General features: G+C 49.3%; 1 protein-coding gene across 10 annotated transcripts in view; it reads left to right on the top strand.

Moving 5' to 3' along the window:
- Nucleotides 1–16,462, top strand: part of ELMOD3 (ELMO domain containing 3) — a 31,148-nt gene that overhangs the window by 380 nt on the left and 14,306 nt on the right. For 5 of the 10 annotated variants that reach the window (XM_089326199.1, XM_008254179.5, XM_089326198.1 and 2 more), the window contains exons 1-7: nucleotides 18–140; nucleotides 1,017–1,179; nucleotides 2,148–2,422; nucleotides 7,570–7,647; nucleotides 8,118–8,187; nucleotides 14,341–14,409; nucleotides 15,388–15,479. In XM_089326199.1, the coding sequence (XP_089182325.1) occupies nucleotides 2,369–2,422; nucleotides 7,570–7,647; nucleotides 8,118–8,187; nucleotides 14,341–14,409; nucleotides 15,388–15,479 (363 nt within the window). In that variant the 5' untranslated portion in view covers nucleotides 18–140; nucleotides 1,017–1,179; nucleotides 2,148–2,368. Of the gene's footprint in view, nucleotides 1–17; nucleotides 141–879; nucleotides 1,180–2,147; nucleotides 2,423–7,569; nucleotides 7,648–8,117; nucleotides 8,188–14,340; nucleotides 14,410–15,387; nucleotides 15,480–16,462 lie in introns of those variants that run through there. The other 5 variants (XM_089326196.1, XM_089326197.1, XM_089326195.1 and 2 more) reach the window with 5 other exon arrangements.

Below are 16,462 nucleotides of genomic sequence, written 5' to 3'. Positions count from 1 at the left end.
CTTATTTTGCCGCGCGAAGTTTCCATTGCCTGTTGGGTAGTGTAGTCCTCGCGGCCAAGGGAGGCCGCGCTGCGGGCGCTGTGCGCCTGCGCGGGTGAGGCCCAACACGGGGATGCGAGACCCCAGCCGGGAAAGCTCTGGTAACGGTGGGACAAGTGGGTGGCCCGAGGAGGGGGAGGAGGTGGTAGACATGACCGCGGTGAGGCAGGACCGAGAGAATTCTGACAGGGAGGCAGGAGACCTTGTTCTGCTCCGAGCTCTGCTGGGCACTCGCCGAATACCGGGAGGCAAGTTTGCCGCCCTTCGCGTCTCCTTCCAAGCCGTGGGAAAGTTTCCCAAGCCCCGCTCCGCGTCTGACTGGCTTGTTTCCCGATCTGTTGGGATCTGCGCAGCACAGCTGGCGAGCACCCGGCCCTGTGCCCTGAGTTTGGGCTGCGGCGCCCGCCTGGGACGACGTTGTCTGCGGAGGGGGTGAGGGGCGCCCCCGGCCTCTGCGGGTCCCGCAGTCACAGCCTTGCGGTGGGGGCCGCGGGGAGCGGGGGCCTCCCGGGGCAAGCCTGACGCTAGGATCGGCGAAGGACTGTCCAGCTCTGTGCGTATTTGTGTTTCAGGGTAGCCCCGGCTTCTCTGTTATAGACCTGTTCAGCGTTCAAGCAGTTGAAAACTCAGATCCCCAAAAGACGCGTCTTGCCTAAAGTGGGTGCACGATTAAAACTTGATTTGAGTAGGATCCACTTTTTAAAACTTTTATTTACATTTTTATTGAAAAAGAGAGACAGGGCTTCCACCCACTGGTTCACTCCCCAAACTGCATCCGGGTCTCCTGGGTAGATGTCAAGGGCCCAAGGACTTGAGCCATCACATACTGCCTCCTCCTAGGATGCATTGGCAGGAAGCTGAATCAGAACAGTGGAGTAGCCAGGACTTGAACTAGGCCCTGCAGTATGGGATTCCGGCATCCCGAGTGGTGGCTTAGCCTGGACTTGCTCAACACTTGGCGCTCTTCTCTTTCTCAGGTACAGACAGCAGCTGCCCCTATTGAAGCTCTCAGCAGTGTGCCAGCCAAGTGTGTAAAACTGCTCGTGCTTCTGTGCCGCTGGCTTCGTTCCACACACAGCGACAGACGAGCCTTCCTGAGATGAGACTGCTGGTGCCATTCCTGCCTATCGCTTTGCCAAGGTTGGCTGATATGTGTTTTGTCATGTGCTGTCACAGAGGCCAAAGTGCAGGGAAGGAAAAAGGTTGGCCGAGGCTGAGGTCCCAGAGAGAGCCGGCTAATTGCTGAGGGGTCACAGCTGGCGTCTCCCCTAGATTACAGTGTGCCGCCTGTCCAACCTGCCAGCCAGGAGGTGGTCCTTCTCTGGATTAATAGTCAGTGCAGCCTGACAAAGATCCCAGTCTGTTAACCAGCAGCCAGTTCTTAAGGAATCAAGCTGGTGTTCCCAGAGTGGAGGGCCAGCCTCATGGACAGGCCACCTTCCTTCCGTGGTCAGCTGAGTTGGTGAAGTATAGTTGTTGGTTGCATGGGGACCGTCTTCCTGCTTGTGATCTGGGCTTTTGATGTGAAAGGCATCATGATGTTCAGTTCCCCCATGATAAGGTACAAGCCTTGTCCAGCCTTTTTCCTGAGGCAGGCAATGTGAGATGAAAGACTTAGAGCCGGCCAAAGTGGCTGGCCAGCCGCCCCTTGTACAGCATTGGTGATAACTAAGGTTAGGACATGATGTTGCATTTCGAGTTTCTGTCGTCATAGGACTAGGGCCCTGGGCTAGTATTATAAGCCCCCAGACCCAGCCTGTATCTGGACCTAAGCAAGGCCTGAGCACTTCAGCTAAGACCAAGGTCTTAGGTGCCATTTATTAGCCTTTGACAAACTGACCCAGGTCCCAGTAACTTCATCACCACAAACAGACCCAGTCCTTCAGAATGGTGCTGCTGCCCCTTAGGAGAAGTGAGCCCCCTAGTTCCCGTAGGGCCCCTTTCTCTCCAGCCAGCGCCATGAGTGGTAAGAGGTGGGAATGTGTCTAAGGGAGCATGTTTATTTAGAATAAGTTCACAGCTGCTTAAGGATTTTAAGTCATTTTTTTTTTCTCAACAAAAGGACTGAATGATGAATCCATTTTCTTTTTCGTTTTCTGTTTTTCCAGAGCTAAGGCTTCACAGACCTCAGGGACTTCCTTCAGTACTCACAGAAACCTCCTGCACCTTGGTGATGGCACAAAGGGACTGTTTTCTTCCTCGTGGTCTGAATGACTGCCAAGAGGGAAGGCGAAGATAGAGCACCTGGCTTGCTGGTCTCCCCGTGGCTCCTGACCTCAGACCTGTTTTGGGCGCAAAAACAAAGCGCCTAAACAGATGCTTTTGAGTCATGAATGAAAAATCGTGCTCTTTCCATAACAAGGAGGAATTAAGTGATGAACAGGTAAGCAACTGCTCTTTGAGAAAACAAAGTGTTGGGTTGGATTATATGCTTAATCGTAAGAGAATCTATATCAAAAGAATGTGGAACTTTCTAAATATTCCTGGAAAGCCTCTCTGATTATTCTCTTGGTTCTAGTAGATTTTTAATTACCTTTCTTGGTTGCTTGCTTTCTAAATGGGTTCAGAATTTTGTTGTAGATTTGCTTGGACAAGGGGCATCATTTCAGTGAGGAATCCCCCAAGAAATCTGTGTTTCATCGATCTGCTTATCTTACCTTTCTGGCCTGGCCTCTTCCCATCAAACACCCGCTTTGACCTGATTATCCTCAGGACGCTGGCTCAGTGCGGTAGGTCTTTGTATGAGCCCGGCAGCTTACCCTGCATTCCTTACCTTTTACCCTACCTTGCTCACCCAGAAATGGCCTCTTTTTTTTTTAATTAATTAATTAATTATTTCAGAAATGGTCTTACATGGAGTCTGTAGGATTCAGTAGTCAGATGGGGGACAAACCTGTGCTTTGGAACCCTAGGAAGTTTTTTTCACGGTAGTAAGACAGGTGACTTTTCCTTATAGACACTGCCAGGGACTGCATTAGAGAGCGAAACAAAGGTTGAAATGAATCCTGGTGCATAGACCCTAACAGGGAGTTGTTTAGCACTATGAATCACCAACTATTTTTTTTATGTAAAATAGCAATAAAAGTTTGAGACAAATATTTTGTGCCTAGAGCCATGCTAAAAGATGTGGGGAATGTAAAAGAAATATGAGAGGGTCCCTATGCAGAGGTTTTGAGGGGAGCTTGTGCTGCACCCTAAGACTGCAGGACTTGGGAGATGTGAAACACCATTGAGGCCCCACGGGTAAGGCAGGCTGTGCTGAGGAAGCAGAACTGATCTTGAAGGAACCAGAGGACACAGAGAAGATGGAGGAGGGGATGGGGCTGTATTCTGGAGGCAAACCGCATGAATAAGGGTGGCCATGGTGTTCCTTAGACTGCAGCGAGAAACAATGGTGTTCGTGCATCGTGAGGCCTGTTACAGGGAGTGTGCCTAGCCATGGTGTGTTTAGGCATCTGTTCTCACATCTGGAACAATAAGGAATCAAAGGTGGGGGCTGGTGCTGTGGCATACTGGGTAGGGTCACTGCCTGCAGTGCTGGCATCCCATATGGGTGCTGGTTTGAGTCCCGGCTGATCCACTTCTGATCCAGCTCTCTGCTGTGGCCTGAGAAAGCAGGGGAAGATGGCCCAAGGCCTTGGGCCCCTGTACCAGCATGGGAAACCTGGAAGAAACTCCTGGCTTCGGATTGACACAGCTCCGGCAGTAGCAGCCGTCTGAGGAATGAACCAGTGGATGGAAGAGCTCTCTCTGCCTCTCCTTCTCTCTCTGTGGAACTCTGATTTTCAAATAAATAAATAAAATCTTAAAATCTTAAAAAAAATAAGAAAGAAATCAAAGGTGGGGGCTGGTGTTGTGGCCCAGCGAGTAAGACCCCCCAACCTGTAACACCATTCGTGACCCAGCTGCTCCACTTCTGATCCAGCTCTCTGCTCATGGCCTGGGGCTCAGGTTTCAGCCTGACCCAGCCCTGGCTGTTTCAGCCATCTGGGGAATGAACCAGTGGTTGGAAGCTCTTTCTCGCCATCTCTCCCTCTCTCTCTGTAACTTTGACTTTCAAATAAATAACTAAATATATATTTTTAAAGATTTACTTATTTATTTGAAAGGCAGAGTTTCAGGGAAGCAGAAGCAGAGAGAGAGAGAGAATTAGAGAGAGAGGTCCTCCAACCACTGGTTCACTCCCTAGATGGCTGCAACAGCCGGAGCTGAGCCATTCTGAAGCCAGGAGCCAGGAACCTCTTCCAGATCTCCCACACGGGTGCAGGGGCCAAAGACCTGGGCCATCTTCTTGCTTTCCCAGACCATTAGCAGAGAGCTGGATTGAAAGTGGAGAAGCCGGGACTCATACCGGGATGCCAGCACTGCAGGCTTTACCTGCTACGCCACAGCACCGGTCCCAATAAATAAATCTTAAAAAAAAAAAAAAAAAAAGGAAAGCAATCAGAGACATGCTTAAGACATTAAAAGAATATAAATTGGCAACAAACATTAAAGGAATTAAAGAATGTGAATTACAAAGATATACAGTTGGATTAGAATAACAAGATAATCCAGGATCCAGAGCCTTGACAGAAGCAATAATTCCTTTATTAGTTATTTTCTCTTCATTAGTATTTTTCTTTACTTCAGAGGAAATAGTATATCCCCCGGCTTAAAGTCTGAAAAGCACAAAACAATGTATGTACAGTACGAAAACTACTCTTGTGCATAGGCCACTCATCCTGCTGGAGGCGAAGTTCTCGTTCCTCGGGCATATAATTCCGGAAGTAATCTGCAGAGACAAGCAGATGTTTTGTAAAAATACAATGGCAAAATAGTGAGTCTTCTCTGTCCCTTGTTTTTTCATTTAACTGGTTATGAATATAATATGGTCCCATATTGCCCATAAAGCATTCTCCTTCTTTCTGGCTATATAGTATCCTACGGAATGGATATATTTTAATTTGTCTAATCATTCTATTAGCAGACATTTTGGATTGTCCCAGTCTTTTGCTTTATAAACTGCTGCAATGAATGACTGCTGTAAATGTGTCATTTTAACATGGGTGTATGTGTGTCTGTGTCCTACACAATTGCAGGCCCAAGATGCACAAAACATGTGTTATTTTGTCAGATGTTGTTAAGCTATAGAGGTGGGAGCAATTTATTCTCCCATGTATTGTGACCCTTGGCCCTCTAGCCAACATGGTCTGTCATCAAAATGTTGACTTTTGATAATGTGACAGATGACACATAGTACCTCAGAGTAGTTGTTTAGTATTTGACTTTTCTCCTAGGAGTGAGGTTGATCCTTTGTTCGTATATTTAAGAATGGTAGGTGTTTTCCTTTTTTTTTTTTTTTTTTTTTTTTTTTTTTTTTTTTGACAGGCAGAGTGGACAGTGAGAGAGAGAGACAGAGAGAAAGGTCTTCCTTTGCCGTTGGTTCACCCTCCAATGGCCGCCGCGGCTGGCGCGCTGCGGCCGGCGCACCGCGCTGATCCGATGACAGGAGCCAGGAGCCAGGTGCTTTTCCTGGTCTCCCATGGGGTGCAGGGCCCAAGCACCTGGGCCATCCTCCACTGCACTCCCTGGCCACAGCAGAGGGCTGGCCTGGAAGAGGGGCAACCGGGACAGAATCCGGCGCCCCAACCGGGACTAGAACCCCGTGTGCCGGCGCCGCAAGGTGGAGGATTAGCCTAGTGAGCCGCGGCGCCTGCTAGGTGTTTTCCTTTGAGCTAAACTGTTCATATCCTTTGCCCATTTTTCTATTGGCTTGATTTCTTGGTTTTGGGTTTTTTTAACTTAATGATTTTTTTAAAAGATATATTTATTTACCTGAGAAGCAGAGTTAGAGCGAGAGAGAGACAGAGAGAGATGTTTTCCATCTATTAGTTCACTCCCCAAATGTCCACAACAGCCAGAGATGTGCTGATCCAGAGCCAGGAGCTTCTTAAGCATGTGGGCCATCTCCCACTGCTTTCCCAGGCCATCAACAGGGAGCTGGACAGAAGTGGAGCAGCTGGGACTCAAATTGGCATCCATATGGGACGCTGGCTCTGCAGGCAGATGCTTCACTTACTATACCACAACGCCAGCCCCAGCTTCCTGATTTGTAAGATTTTTTTTTCAGCATATTGAAAAAAGTGGCTGTGTATCTGTGATTTGAATTGCAAACAGATAATCGGGTTAGTTTTGCTGTTTAATTTTTAACTCTAGTAGAGGAAAGGTCTAGCAGAGCTGAAAGGCTACAGGAAACTCCCTCATTGAACTTCACTTACTCACAGCCCTAGGACCTTTTATGGGTCCAAGAAATCTGTGTAATATTTTTTGAAAGACTTAATTTATTTATTTGAATGGCAGAGTTACAGAGACAGATCTTCTGTTCACTGGTTCACTCCCCAAAAGGCGGCAACAACCAGGGCTGGTCCAGTCCAAAACCAGGAGCCAGGAACTCCATCCCGGTCTCCAACATGGATTCCAGGGCCCCAAGCACTTGGGCCATCTTCTGCTGTTTTCCCAGGTGCATCAGCAGGAAGTTAAATTGGAAATGGAGCAGTTGAGACTCAAAGTGATGCTCATCTGGGATGCTGACATCATAGGCAGTGGTTTAACTCACTGTGAATGACACTGATCTCTTTATAGTATCTTTGAGATAGCATTAACTAAGTCTTTTGCAGTTTTTTTTTAAAGATTTAGGCCAGCGCCGTGGCTCAATAGGCTAATCATCCGCCTGCGGCGCCGGCACACCGGGTTCTGGTCCCAGTCGGGGTGCCAGATTCTGTCCTAGTTGCCCATCTTCTAGTCCACCTCTCTGCTGTGGCCCGGGAGTGCAGTGGAGGATGGCCCAAGTGCTTGGGCCCTGCACCCCATGGGAGACCAGGAGAAGCACCTGGCTCCTGCCTTCGGATCAGCGTGGTGCGCCAGCCACAGCGTGCCGGCCACAGCGGCCATTGGAGGGTGAACCAACGGCAAAGGAAGACCTTTCTCCCTGTCTCTTTCTCTCTCACTGTCCACTCTGCCCATCAAAAAAAAAAAAAAAAGATTTATTTATTTGAAAGTCAGAGTTATACAGAGAGAAGGAAAGGCTGAGAGAGAGATCTTCCATCCATTGGTTCACTCCTTCATTGGCCGCAACGGTTGGAGCTGCGCCGATCCAAAGTCAGGAGATTCTCGGGTCTCCCACGTGGGTGCAGGGGCCCAGGACTTGGGCCATCTTCTACTCTTTCCCAGGCCACAGCAGAGAGCTGGATCGGAAGTGGAACAGCTGGGTCTTGAAGCGGTGCCCATATGGGATGCCAGCACTGCAGGTGGTGGCTTTACCTGCTGTGTCACAGCGCTGGCCCCTGCAGTTTACTTAAGACCAGGTTAACCAAGTTTTTGTGTGTGTGTGTGTGTGTGTGTGTATAGTATTCCTTATGATTGATGTCTCTGGAGATCATCTGTTTTTTATTGTTTTGTGTGTGATATTGGGAAAAGATGTGACTTTTAAACTATGGTGTGTAGGGGATTCGTATGTGCCTGGGAAATTGACCCTGGTTTGTCTTACAGGTTGAAAGGGTGTCTGCTGAGTACTCTCCATCATGTGATAAGGACAACAGTGCTCTGAAGGCTTTCCGAGGAATTCCTGTATGTGTCACCCACACCTCAGTGCCTCCTGCTATACCAGCTTTTGTTGCATGCTGCTGGGTGGTGCCAGGCACTGTGCTAGGCACCAGGGACACAAGGATGGCATAGACCCTGCCCTCTGGGAGTGCGCACTGGTGGGGAGGGGGTATGGGGCACAAACAGGCATGACAACTTCTGCCTCATCAGAGAAATGCTGTAATGGAGCCCAGGGAGAAATGAAGAGAAAACAGCAAAGGCTCACTAGGTCTGAAATGAGCGGTGTGGATTTTGGTTATTATTCCAGTAGGATATCCACTTGTCCCCATGTCAGCCGGGTCTCCCACTTCTGGGTTGACTTAATCAACCTCCTAGGGCCTGCCAGATCCTTCTGGCCTCCAGTTTCAAGGATGTTGAATACAGTGGGTGGGAAGAGCCTGTGTGCCTGGGAGATGTGGCTTCTTCCCTCACTCTAAATGTCAGTGCCCCTACAGATCTCAGAGTTGAAGAACCAGAGCATTCTCCAGGCCCTGACAGCAGAAGCTAACGGATGGGAGCCAGCTGGTAAGGGCCCCTTCAGGACACTTAGAGCCTGGGTAGGACCCAGGTCAGACCTGCCCTGGCATCTGCTTTTGATTGTTTGGATTCCTCTTGCTCTTCATCCTTCAGAGTTTTTTAGATTTATCATTCCTCACAGAAAATTAGAATCAGCATTAGATTAGGAACCAAAAGACCTGAGTTGTAATCTTTCTCTGCAGGTGGTTTACTGTGTGTTTCTGGGCGAGCCATGTGATATCTTTGTTAGTGGAAATATTAATATCTCGGGCCGGCGCCGCGGCTCAGTAGGCTAATCCTCCGCCTAGCGGCGCCGGCACACCGGGTTCTAGTCCCGGTCGGGGCGCCGGATTCTGTCCCGGTTGCCCCTCTTCCAGGCCAGCCCTCTGCTGTGGCCAGGGAGTGCAGTGGAGGATGGCCCAGGTGCTTGGGCCCTGCACCCCATGGGAGACCAGGAAAAGCACCTGGCTCCTGGCTCCTGCCATCGGATCAGTGCGGTGCACCGGCCGCAGCGCGCCGGCCGCGGCGGCCATTGGAGGGTGAACCAACGGCAAAGGAAGACCTTTCTCTCTGTCTCTCTCTCTCACTGTCCATTCTGCCTGTCAAAAAATAAAAAATAAAAAAAAAATAAAAAAAAAGAAATATTAATATCTCTTGCATCCTCAAAAGAATATTATGAAAAATGACACAGTATATGTGATAAGACTTTGTGAAAGTATTCTACTTAATTTGCTTTACATGACATTTTACTATACTATATATTTAAACATTTTTTTAAAAATTTATTTATTTGAAAGCAGAAAGACAGACGCAGAGATTTCCCATCTACTCTGTGAACGCCCACAACAGCCAGGACTAGCCAGGACTTGACCAAAGTCAAGAGCTCAGTCTGAGTCTCCCAGGTAGATGGTAGGGACCCAACTACTTGAGCCATCACCTCTGTCTCCCAGGGTGTGTATTAGCAGGAAGCTAGATTTGGGAGTAGAGCCGGAACTGAAACCCAGGCACTAGAATAGGGGATGTAGATATCCCAGGTGGCATCTTAACAGCTTTGCCAAACGGCTGGCCCTCCTGTACTATATTGAAAGCTCATTCCACTTGCTGACTTACTGTGGAGAAAGGCACACTTGCCAATTCAAAAGCATCTGTTCTGGTGTCAGATATTTCTGTTTAAATTCTGGCTTTCTCACCTATGTGACTTGAGCAAGTTATTGAACCTTCTGTCACATTCCCCATTTATGAAACAGGAATTTTATCAGAATATAATGGAAATTGTGTAAAGAATAAATGAGATTGTGTAGATAAAGTGCTTAGCCGCATAAAACACAAAATCACAGTGAGTGATCATTGGAATGTATTGTTTATTTTTAATATTATTCTTGAGATAACATTTTTTAAAAGGTTTTATTTTATTTATTTGAAAGGCAAAGTTAGAGGCTGGCGCCGCAGCTTAATAGGATAATCCTCTGCCTAGCGGCGCCAGCACACCGGGTTCTAGTCCCGGTCGGGGCGCCGGATTCTGTCCCGGTTGCCCCTCTTCCAGGCCAGCTATCTGCTATGGCCCGGGAAGGCAGTGGAGGATGGCCCAAGTGCTTGGGCCCTGCACCCCATGGGAGACCAGGAGAAGCACCTGGCTCGTGCCTTCGGATCAGCGCAGTGCGCCTGCCACAGCGGCCATTGGAGGGTGAACCAATGGTAAAGGAAGACCTTTCTCTCTGTCTCTCTCTCACTGTCCACTCTGCCTGTCAAAAAAAAAAAAAAAAAAAAAGAAAAGAAAAGAAAAGAAAGAAAGGCAAAGTTAGAAAGAGAGGGAGATACAGAGAGAGACATTTTCACTCCCCAAATGACAACAGTGGCCAGGGCTGAGCCAGACCAAAGCCAGGAGCCAGGAGCTTCATCCAAGTCTCCTATGTGGATGCAAGGGCCCAAGCACTTGGGCCATCTTCTGCTGCTTTCCCAGGCCATAGCAGAGAGCTGGATTGGAAGTGAAGCAGCCAGGACTCCAACCCGTGCTCATATGAGATTGCCAACATTGCAGGCAGCAGCTTAACCCGCTACCCCACAATGCTACAATACCGGCTCCAAGAGGTAGCATTATAGGCAAATACTTAATGGCTCTACTAAATAGAGTTCAACAGATAAAAGTAAAAAGACTATAGTTGAGCAAGAAAGTAGGCAAGGGCTATAAACAATCCAGTGAAAAGATTTTTATCTTCACTCCTATAAAGTAAAATTTTAAAAATCACAAAATCATTAAAACTATAATAGTATATAATTCTTAACAGTTTGTTTAGGGCTGGCGCTGTGATATTGCTGGCATACCATATGGGCTCTGGTTCAAGTCCCAACTGCTCCTCTTCTGATCCAGCTCTCTGTTACAGCCTGGGAAAGCAGTAGAAGATGGCCTAAGTGCTTGGGCCCCTGCACTCACACGGGAGACTCAGAAGAAGCTCTTGGCTTCAGCCTGGCCCACCCTGCTCATTGCCGCCATTTAGGGAGTGAACCAATGGATGGAAGATCTCTCTCTCTCTCTGTCTCTACTTCTCTCTCTATAACTCTGACTTTCAAATGAATAAGTATTTTTATTTTATTTTATTTTATTTTTGACAGGCAGAGTGGACAGTGAGAGAGAGAGACAGAGAGAAAGGTCTTCCTTTGCCATTGGTTCACCCTCCAATGGCCGCCACGGCCGGCGCGCTGCGGCCGGCATACCGCGCTGATCCGAAGGCAGGAGCCAGGTACTTCTCCTGGTCTCCCATGGGGTGCAGGGCGCAAGTACTTGGGCCATCCTCCACTGCACTCCCTGGCCACAGCAGAGACCTGGCCTGGAAGAGGGGCAACCGGGACAGAATCTGGCGCCCCGACCGGGACTAGAACCCGGTGTGCTGGGGCCGCAAGGTGGAGGATTAGCCTAGTGAGCTGCGGCGCCAGCCTGTGAATAAGTATTTTTAAACAATTTTTAAAGGAAAAAAATCTGAAGATTCTTGCTAATATGAGCAATATTAATCATCCTGAAGACGTGTCCTTTGTCTCTTGGTTCTTCTCTTGGTTAGAGGAAAATAGTATTTCTGTCAAGATGATTTTTCCTGGTGCTGAGGGGAAAGGAAAAGATGCTTTTGCATGGTTTGGACCTTTGTCTCCTGTTTTTAGGTCCCAGCTTGCTATTGCTAGTTGAGACCTTGTACTTCCTGTCTCCTAACCTATTGTGACAGCAAACCCCAGCATCTTGGCTGTGGAGTTTTGACTCCTGGCTCACAGACTTTGTTCAAACTGTTTGTAGGTGAGAGTGTATGGAGTTGCTTGCAGATGAGGGTTTGGTGGGTGAAGAACAGTAAATCTACCTGTAGGTGAGAGACGGAAGGGTAGAGAGACCCTGATCAGCTGCATAACATGCATTCCAAGAGTTGCCCCATTCTTCTCTCTTTAAAAATGAAAGCAGTTCTTATTCATTTTGGGGTGGGTGTTTGACATAGCAGTTAAGATGTTGCTTGGGACACCTGCATCCAGGTCCTTTGCTTCGCGCTTCCTGCCAATGTGTACCCTGGGAGGCAGCAGATGAGCTCAGGTGCTTGTGTCCCTGCCAGCCGTGTGGGAAACCCAGATTGTGTTCCAAGCTCCTGGCTTTGGCCTGGCCCAGCCCTGGCTCTTTTGGGCATTTGAAAGTTCTCTCTCTGCTTCTCTCTTTCAGATAATAAAGTGAAAAAAATTTTTTTTGTATTTATTAGAAAAATGGAGAGGAGATAGAGAGGGAGCTCCCATCCACTGGCTCACTTTGCATGAGGGTGTGCTGGCAGCTTAACAGCCAGGCCTTACACCCACCTTCTTTTTGTTCTGCCACCTCCTTTTAGCGTGCATGATAAAGGCGAGTTTTGTTTTCTTCATCATTCAGGGTCCAATATTCTGTTGTGAGTGTCTAGCCTAGAAGCCCTGAGGCTCAATGTCTCCCCGAGACTGGAGCTGGCAAGATAGAATTTCCTAGAGGTTCAGACATTCAAGACCCTGGACCCTTGCCACTTGCTCCTACTCTCTTCTGCACTACAGGGCCTGAGCCCACAGCTAACATTTTTTGAGCTGTTAACTTTGGGCTACATACCCTTCTAAGAACCTGGAGAGTTACCATATCCACACAACAGTCCATGAGAGTTAGGGATGATTAAGTAACTTGGTAGAAACACAGCTGGTAAGTAGCAAAGATGAAAGGCAGAAATACAGAGAAGTAGAGAGTTACCTTCTATCTGTTGGTTTACGCCTTAAATGGCCACAATGGCTAGGGCTGAGCCAGGCTGAGATCAGGAACTGGCTCCTGGCTCCTGGCTTCGGATCAGCACAGCTCCAGCCGTTGCAGCCAATTGGGGAGTGAACCAGTAGATGGAAGACCTCTCTCTCTCTCTCTGCCTCTCCTTCTCTCTCTGTGTAACTCTGACTTTCAAATAAATAAATAAATAAATCTTTAAAAGAAAAAAAAAAAGTGGAGCAGCTGGGACTTGAACCAGCACCCATATGGGATGCCGGCACTGCAGGTGGCGGCTTTACCTGCCATGCCACAGCGCTACCCCCCACCAAACATTTTTTGAGCATCTTTCACGGATCAGGCACTAGACACACACCTGTAGTAACGTAATGGGAGAGTCAGTCACAATTTAATAAGCACTGGGTATCAAAGTCTCACAGAGGAGTGGCTCCTAATGGAGACTAATGAGGTTAAAGAAAGCTTCCAGGAAGCCGGCGCCGTGGCTCAACAGCCTAATCTTCCGCCTAGCAGCGCCGGCACACTGGGTTCTAGTCCCGGTCGGGGCACCGGATTCTGTCCCGGTTGCCCCTCTTCCAGGCCAGCTCTCTGCTGTGGCCCGGGAGTGCAGTGGAGGATGGCCCAAGTGCTTGGGCCCTGCACCCCATGGGAGACCAGGAGAAGCACCTGGCTCCTGACTTCGGATCAGCACAATGCGCCAGCCGCAGCGTGCCGGCCATGGCGGCCATTGGAGGGTGAACCAACGGCAAAAGGAAGACCTTTCTCTCTGTCTCTCTCTCTCTCACTGTCCACTCTGCCTGTCAAAAAAAAAAAAAAAAAAAAAAAAAAAAAAAAAGTTTCCAGGAGAGGGAGATGTCAGAGCTAACCAGAGGAGGAAAAGGAGGTTGGAAGGGCTGGTGCTGTGATGTAGAAGGTTAAGCCTCCACCTGCAGTTCCAGCATCCCATTGGAGCTCAGGTTTTAGTCCCAGCTGTTCCCCTTCTGATCCGGCTCCCTGCTAATGTGCCTGGGAACAGAAGTTCCTTCTGGCTTCAGCCTGGCCCGAGGCCCTGGCCATTGTGTCTACTGGGGAGTGAGCCAACGGATAGAAGATCTTTCTTTCTCTCCTCTGTCTGTATTTCTGTTTTCAAATAAATAAATAAATCTTTTATTTTAAAAAAGGAGGGGAGGCAGCACTGTGGCGCAGCGTGTTAAAACCTTGGCCTGAAGCGCTGGCATCCTACACGGGCACCGGTTCTAGTCTCGGCTCCTCCTCTTCCGATCCAGCTCTCTGCTGTGACCTGGGAGAGCGGTGGAGGATGGCCCAAGTGCTTGGGCCCCTGCACGCACATGGGAGACCTGGAGGAGGCTCCTGGCTCCTGGCTTTGGATCGGTGCAGCTCCGGCCATTGTGGCCATCTGGGGAATAAATCAGCAGATGGAAAACCTCTCTCTCTCTCTTTCTTTCTCTGTCTGTACCTCTCTCTGTAATTCTGTCTTTCAAATAAATAAAATAAATCTTTAAAAAAAAAAAAAAAGGCGGGGGGGGGGGGTGTCTGATGAGAGTCCGGGGCCCTGCTCTTCAGCAGAGGGAGCGCGGTTTGTGCAAAGGCACAGAGGGCGGGGGATGCAGAGCACGCTGAGGAGCACCAGGTGGTTCTGTATGGCCCTAGAGCAGTGCTAGAGAGATAAGAAGGATCCAGATTGTGAAGGGATTTAGGTGCTCTGCTGTAGAGCATGGGTTTATCTTGGGAGTTACTGGGAATCCATGGAGGGTTTTGCAAACAGGGTGGCTGATATCAGCTCTGTACTTTTGAAGCTCACTCCGGCAGCAGTGGGGGGGTTGGCAAGTCCCAAAGAAGGCAGACGAGGCTGGGGTCTGCAGTAGTGCTCCAGACACACGGGTCTCAAGAGACTCCTTTCATCACTGTTGCAGGTGTGAATACTGAGGTGCTCAGAGCCCAGGAAGAATGGGAAGCTGTGGACACCATCCAGCCAGAGACAGGTAACGGTGAGCGTGTCACTGTCCTCGCGTAGCCCAGCTGCTGGCGAAGGCACCATCCACACATTTGCCTAATGCTTCTGGGACTCTGCAACTAAGAGACAGAATTCGCGAGTGTTCTCATTGTAGCTACTTGACACAGCCTAGAATCTCTCTTCCAAATCCAGTGATAGCTACGTTCTACCTCTGGGGGAAATGGGCACGGGGACAGGCAGGGGCTGCTGCCATGCCCATCTTGCACTCATTCCTGAGAGAAGACAGAGTGTTCAGGGTCAGCTTGCAGGGTGACAAGGCAGAAGATGCGGCAGGGAGCTGAGGACCCTGTGCAAGGCTGCTTGGGTTGCCCACTGCACTAAGAAGGCTCTGGGGTTGGGGTCTGAAACCTTCTTCGGGAAGGCTTGAAGGCTGGGCAGAGATTGTCTTGTGACCCTTTCTGAGAGGCTTGGAGAGAGCTCTGGGAGGGGCAGAACATGGACCTGGATCTGGCCTGAGCTCCACTGGAGCTCCTGGAGAGATGTGATGTTTAACAGTATCAGCCATGATCTGCATCACTAACTGGTCACTTCATCCTATGGGCTCTAACAGAGGCTAGGGAGTGGGATCCTGCACAGGATGTGAGAGGGGGAAAAGTAGAAATTGGGAAAGGCCCCAAACAGTCTGGTGGCATGTTCTTGCATGCACACCTGCTCTGAGCAGTGTCCTGTCTGCTCAGATGAGTGGGTTAGGGAGTCCCTTGCAAGGCAGATCTGTCTGCTCCTCATTACAGAGATCAGCCCAGCAAGACCCTGAACAACCTCATCCAAAAAGAGTCAGCCTGGGAGATAATGCCAGCCCCTTGAAAAAGGACTGGTTGTGGCTGTAGGTATGTGAATGTTCAGCTGGAAGCCAGTGTTCATCTTGGAGGTGACAACCAGGACCCTTGGTGAATGCTGCTGACAGAATGGCTTCCATCACAAATGCTGTGTCTTCCCTTTGCCACAGGGAGCCGGGCCCGCGCAGAGCAGCCTGGGCAGCTGGTCTCTTTCAGTGAGGCTCTGCAGCATTTCCAGACAGTGGACCTCTCCTCCTTCAAGGTACGGCAGTAGGGGGTCTGGGGCTGCAAACAGCACCGTCTTTCAGGAGCCAGGTTTCCATCCTACCAGATGCACCATGCAAGATGGAAGCTTCCAGTTGAGGGCTGTGCCTCACCTAAAATCTTCGCGACAGAATCACAGATAGCCAAAGATCATGATTTCGTGCAGGGCCTTGGTCACTTTTGTGGGACTGAGCTCATAGCTCTCTTGTGGCTGTGTCCCTACTCTTCTTTCTTAAGGGTGGGGAGGTGTGGCGTCAAATACTAGGTGGCTCCCTGGGCAGGCCAGGCAGACTGTCATAGTTTATGGCCAGTGGAGGAAAATCTTCCATTCCTTCAAGGAGCCGGAAGCCACTTGGAAATTTATGAAAGACATGGAGTTGAAAAAAGAAAGAATATTTGGAGTTGGAAGGCTTTTGGTGACATTTTGAGTGATCAGTAGTAAGTTTAGAGGAATGCGATTTCAGATCTTCAACCTAAAATCCTGCTCAGGACAGAGAGGCTGAGAAGATGGAATATTCTAAAGCCCGCACCAGTGGCCCTGAGCCATGAGAACTGGCTTAGCCTAGTTAGGAAGTGCTGGTCATGGCCAGAAGATTCCAGCCACCCCTCAGAGGCATCTCACCCTAGTGAGTCCCCACTAAACTTCCCTCCCCCACGGGCCCTGTCCATACGGAAGTTGACAGGGATGCTAGATTGTATAGTTGATGTCCTTCACAAAGAGAAAAAGAGAGACCTGCAAAGAGTGGCAGTATCCGCGCTGGGAAACCCTGACCTGCGTGTTTGTAGCCTCCAAAGGAGTCAGCGGAATAGGTAGCTGTGGAAAAGCCCAAAAACCAGGTGAAAAGAACTGGCTGGTAATGCCTACAGCTGGGGCCATGTCTGCCTCCTTGCAAAGAACCTGGGGGCTGTCAATTGTTAAGTCAACAACAGGAGTCACTGCGCACTTACTCCCCATGTAGAATCTCTGTCCTTAATGAGTTG

The sequence above is a fragment of the Oryctolagus cuniculus genome, chromosome 2 (assembly GCF_051225735.1).
Source record: "Oryctolagus cuniculus isolate XC-2025 breed Fujian yellow rabbit chromosome 2, ASM5122573v1, whole genome shotgun sequence".
In the NCBI taxonomy this organism is placed as follows: domain Eukaryota; kingdom Metazoa; phylum Chordata; class Mammalia; order Lagomorpha; family Leporidae; genus Oryctolagus; species Oryctolagus cuniculus.
Note: the sequence above shows the minus strand (reverse complement) of the source record. Positions and strands in the feature narration are given on the sequence as shown.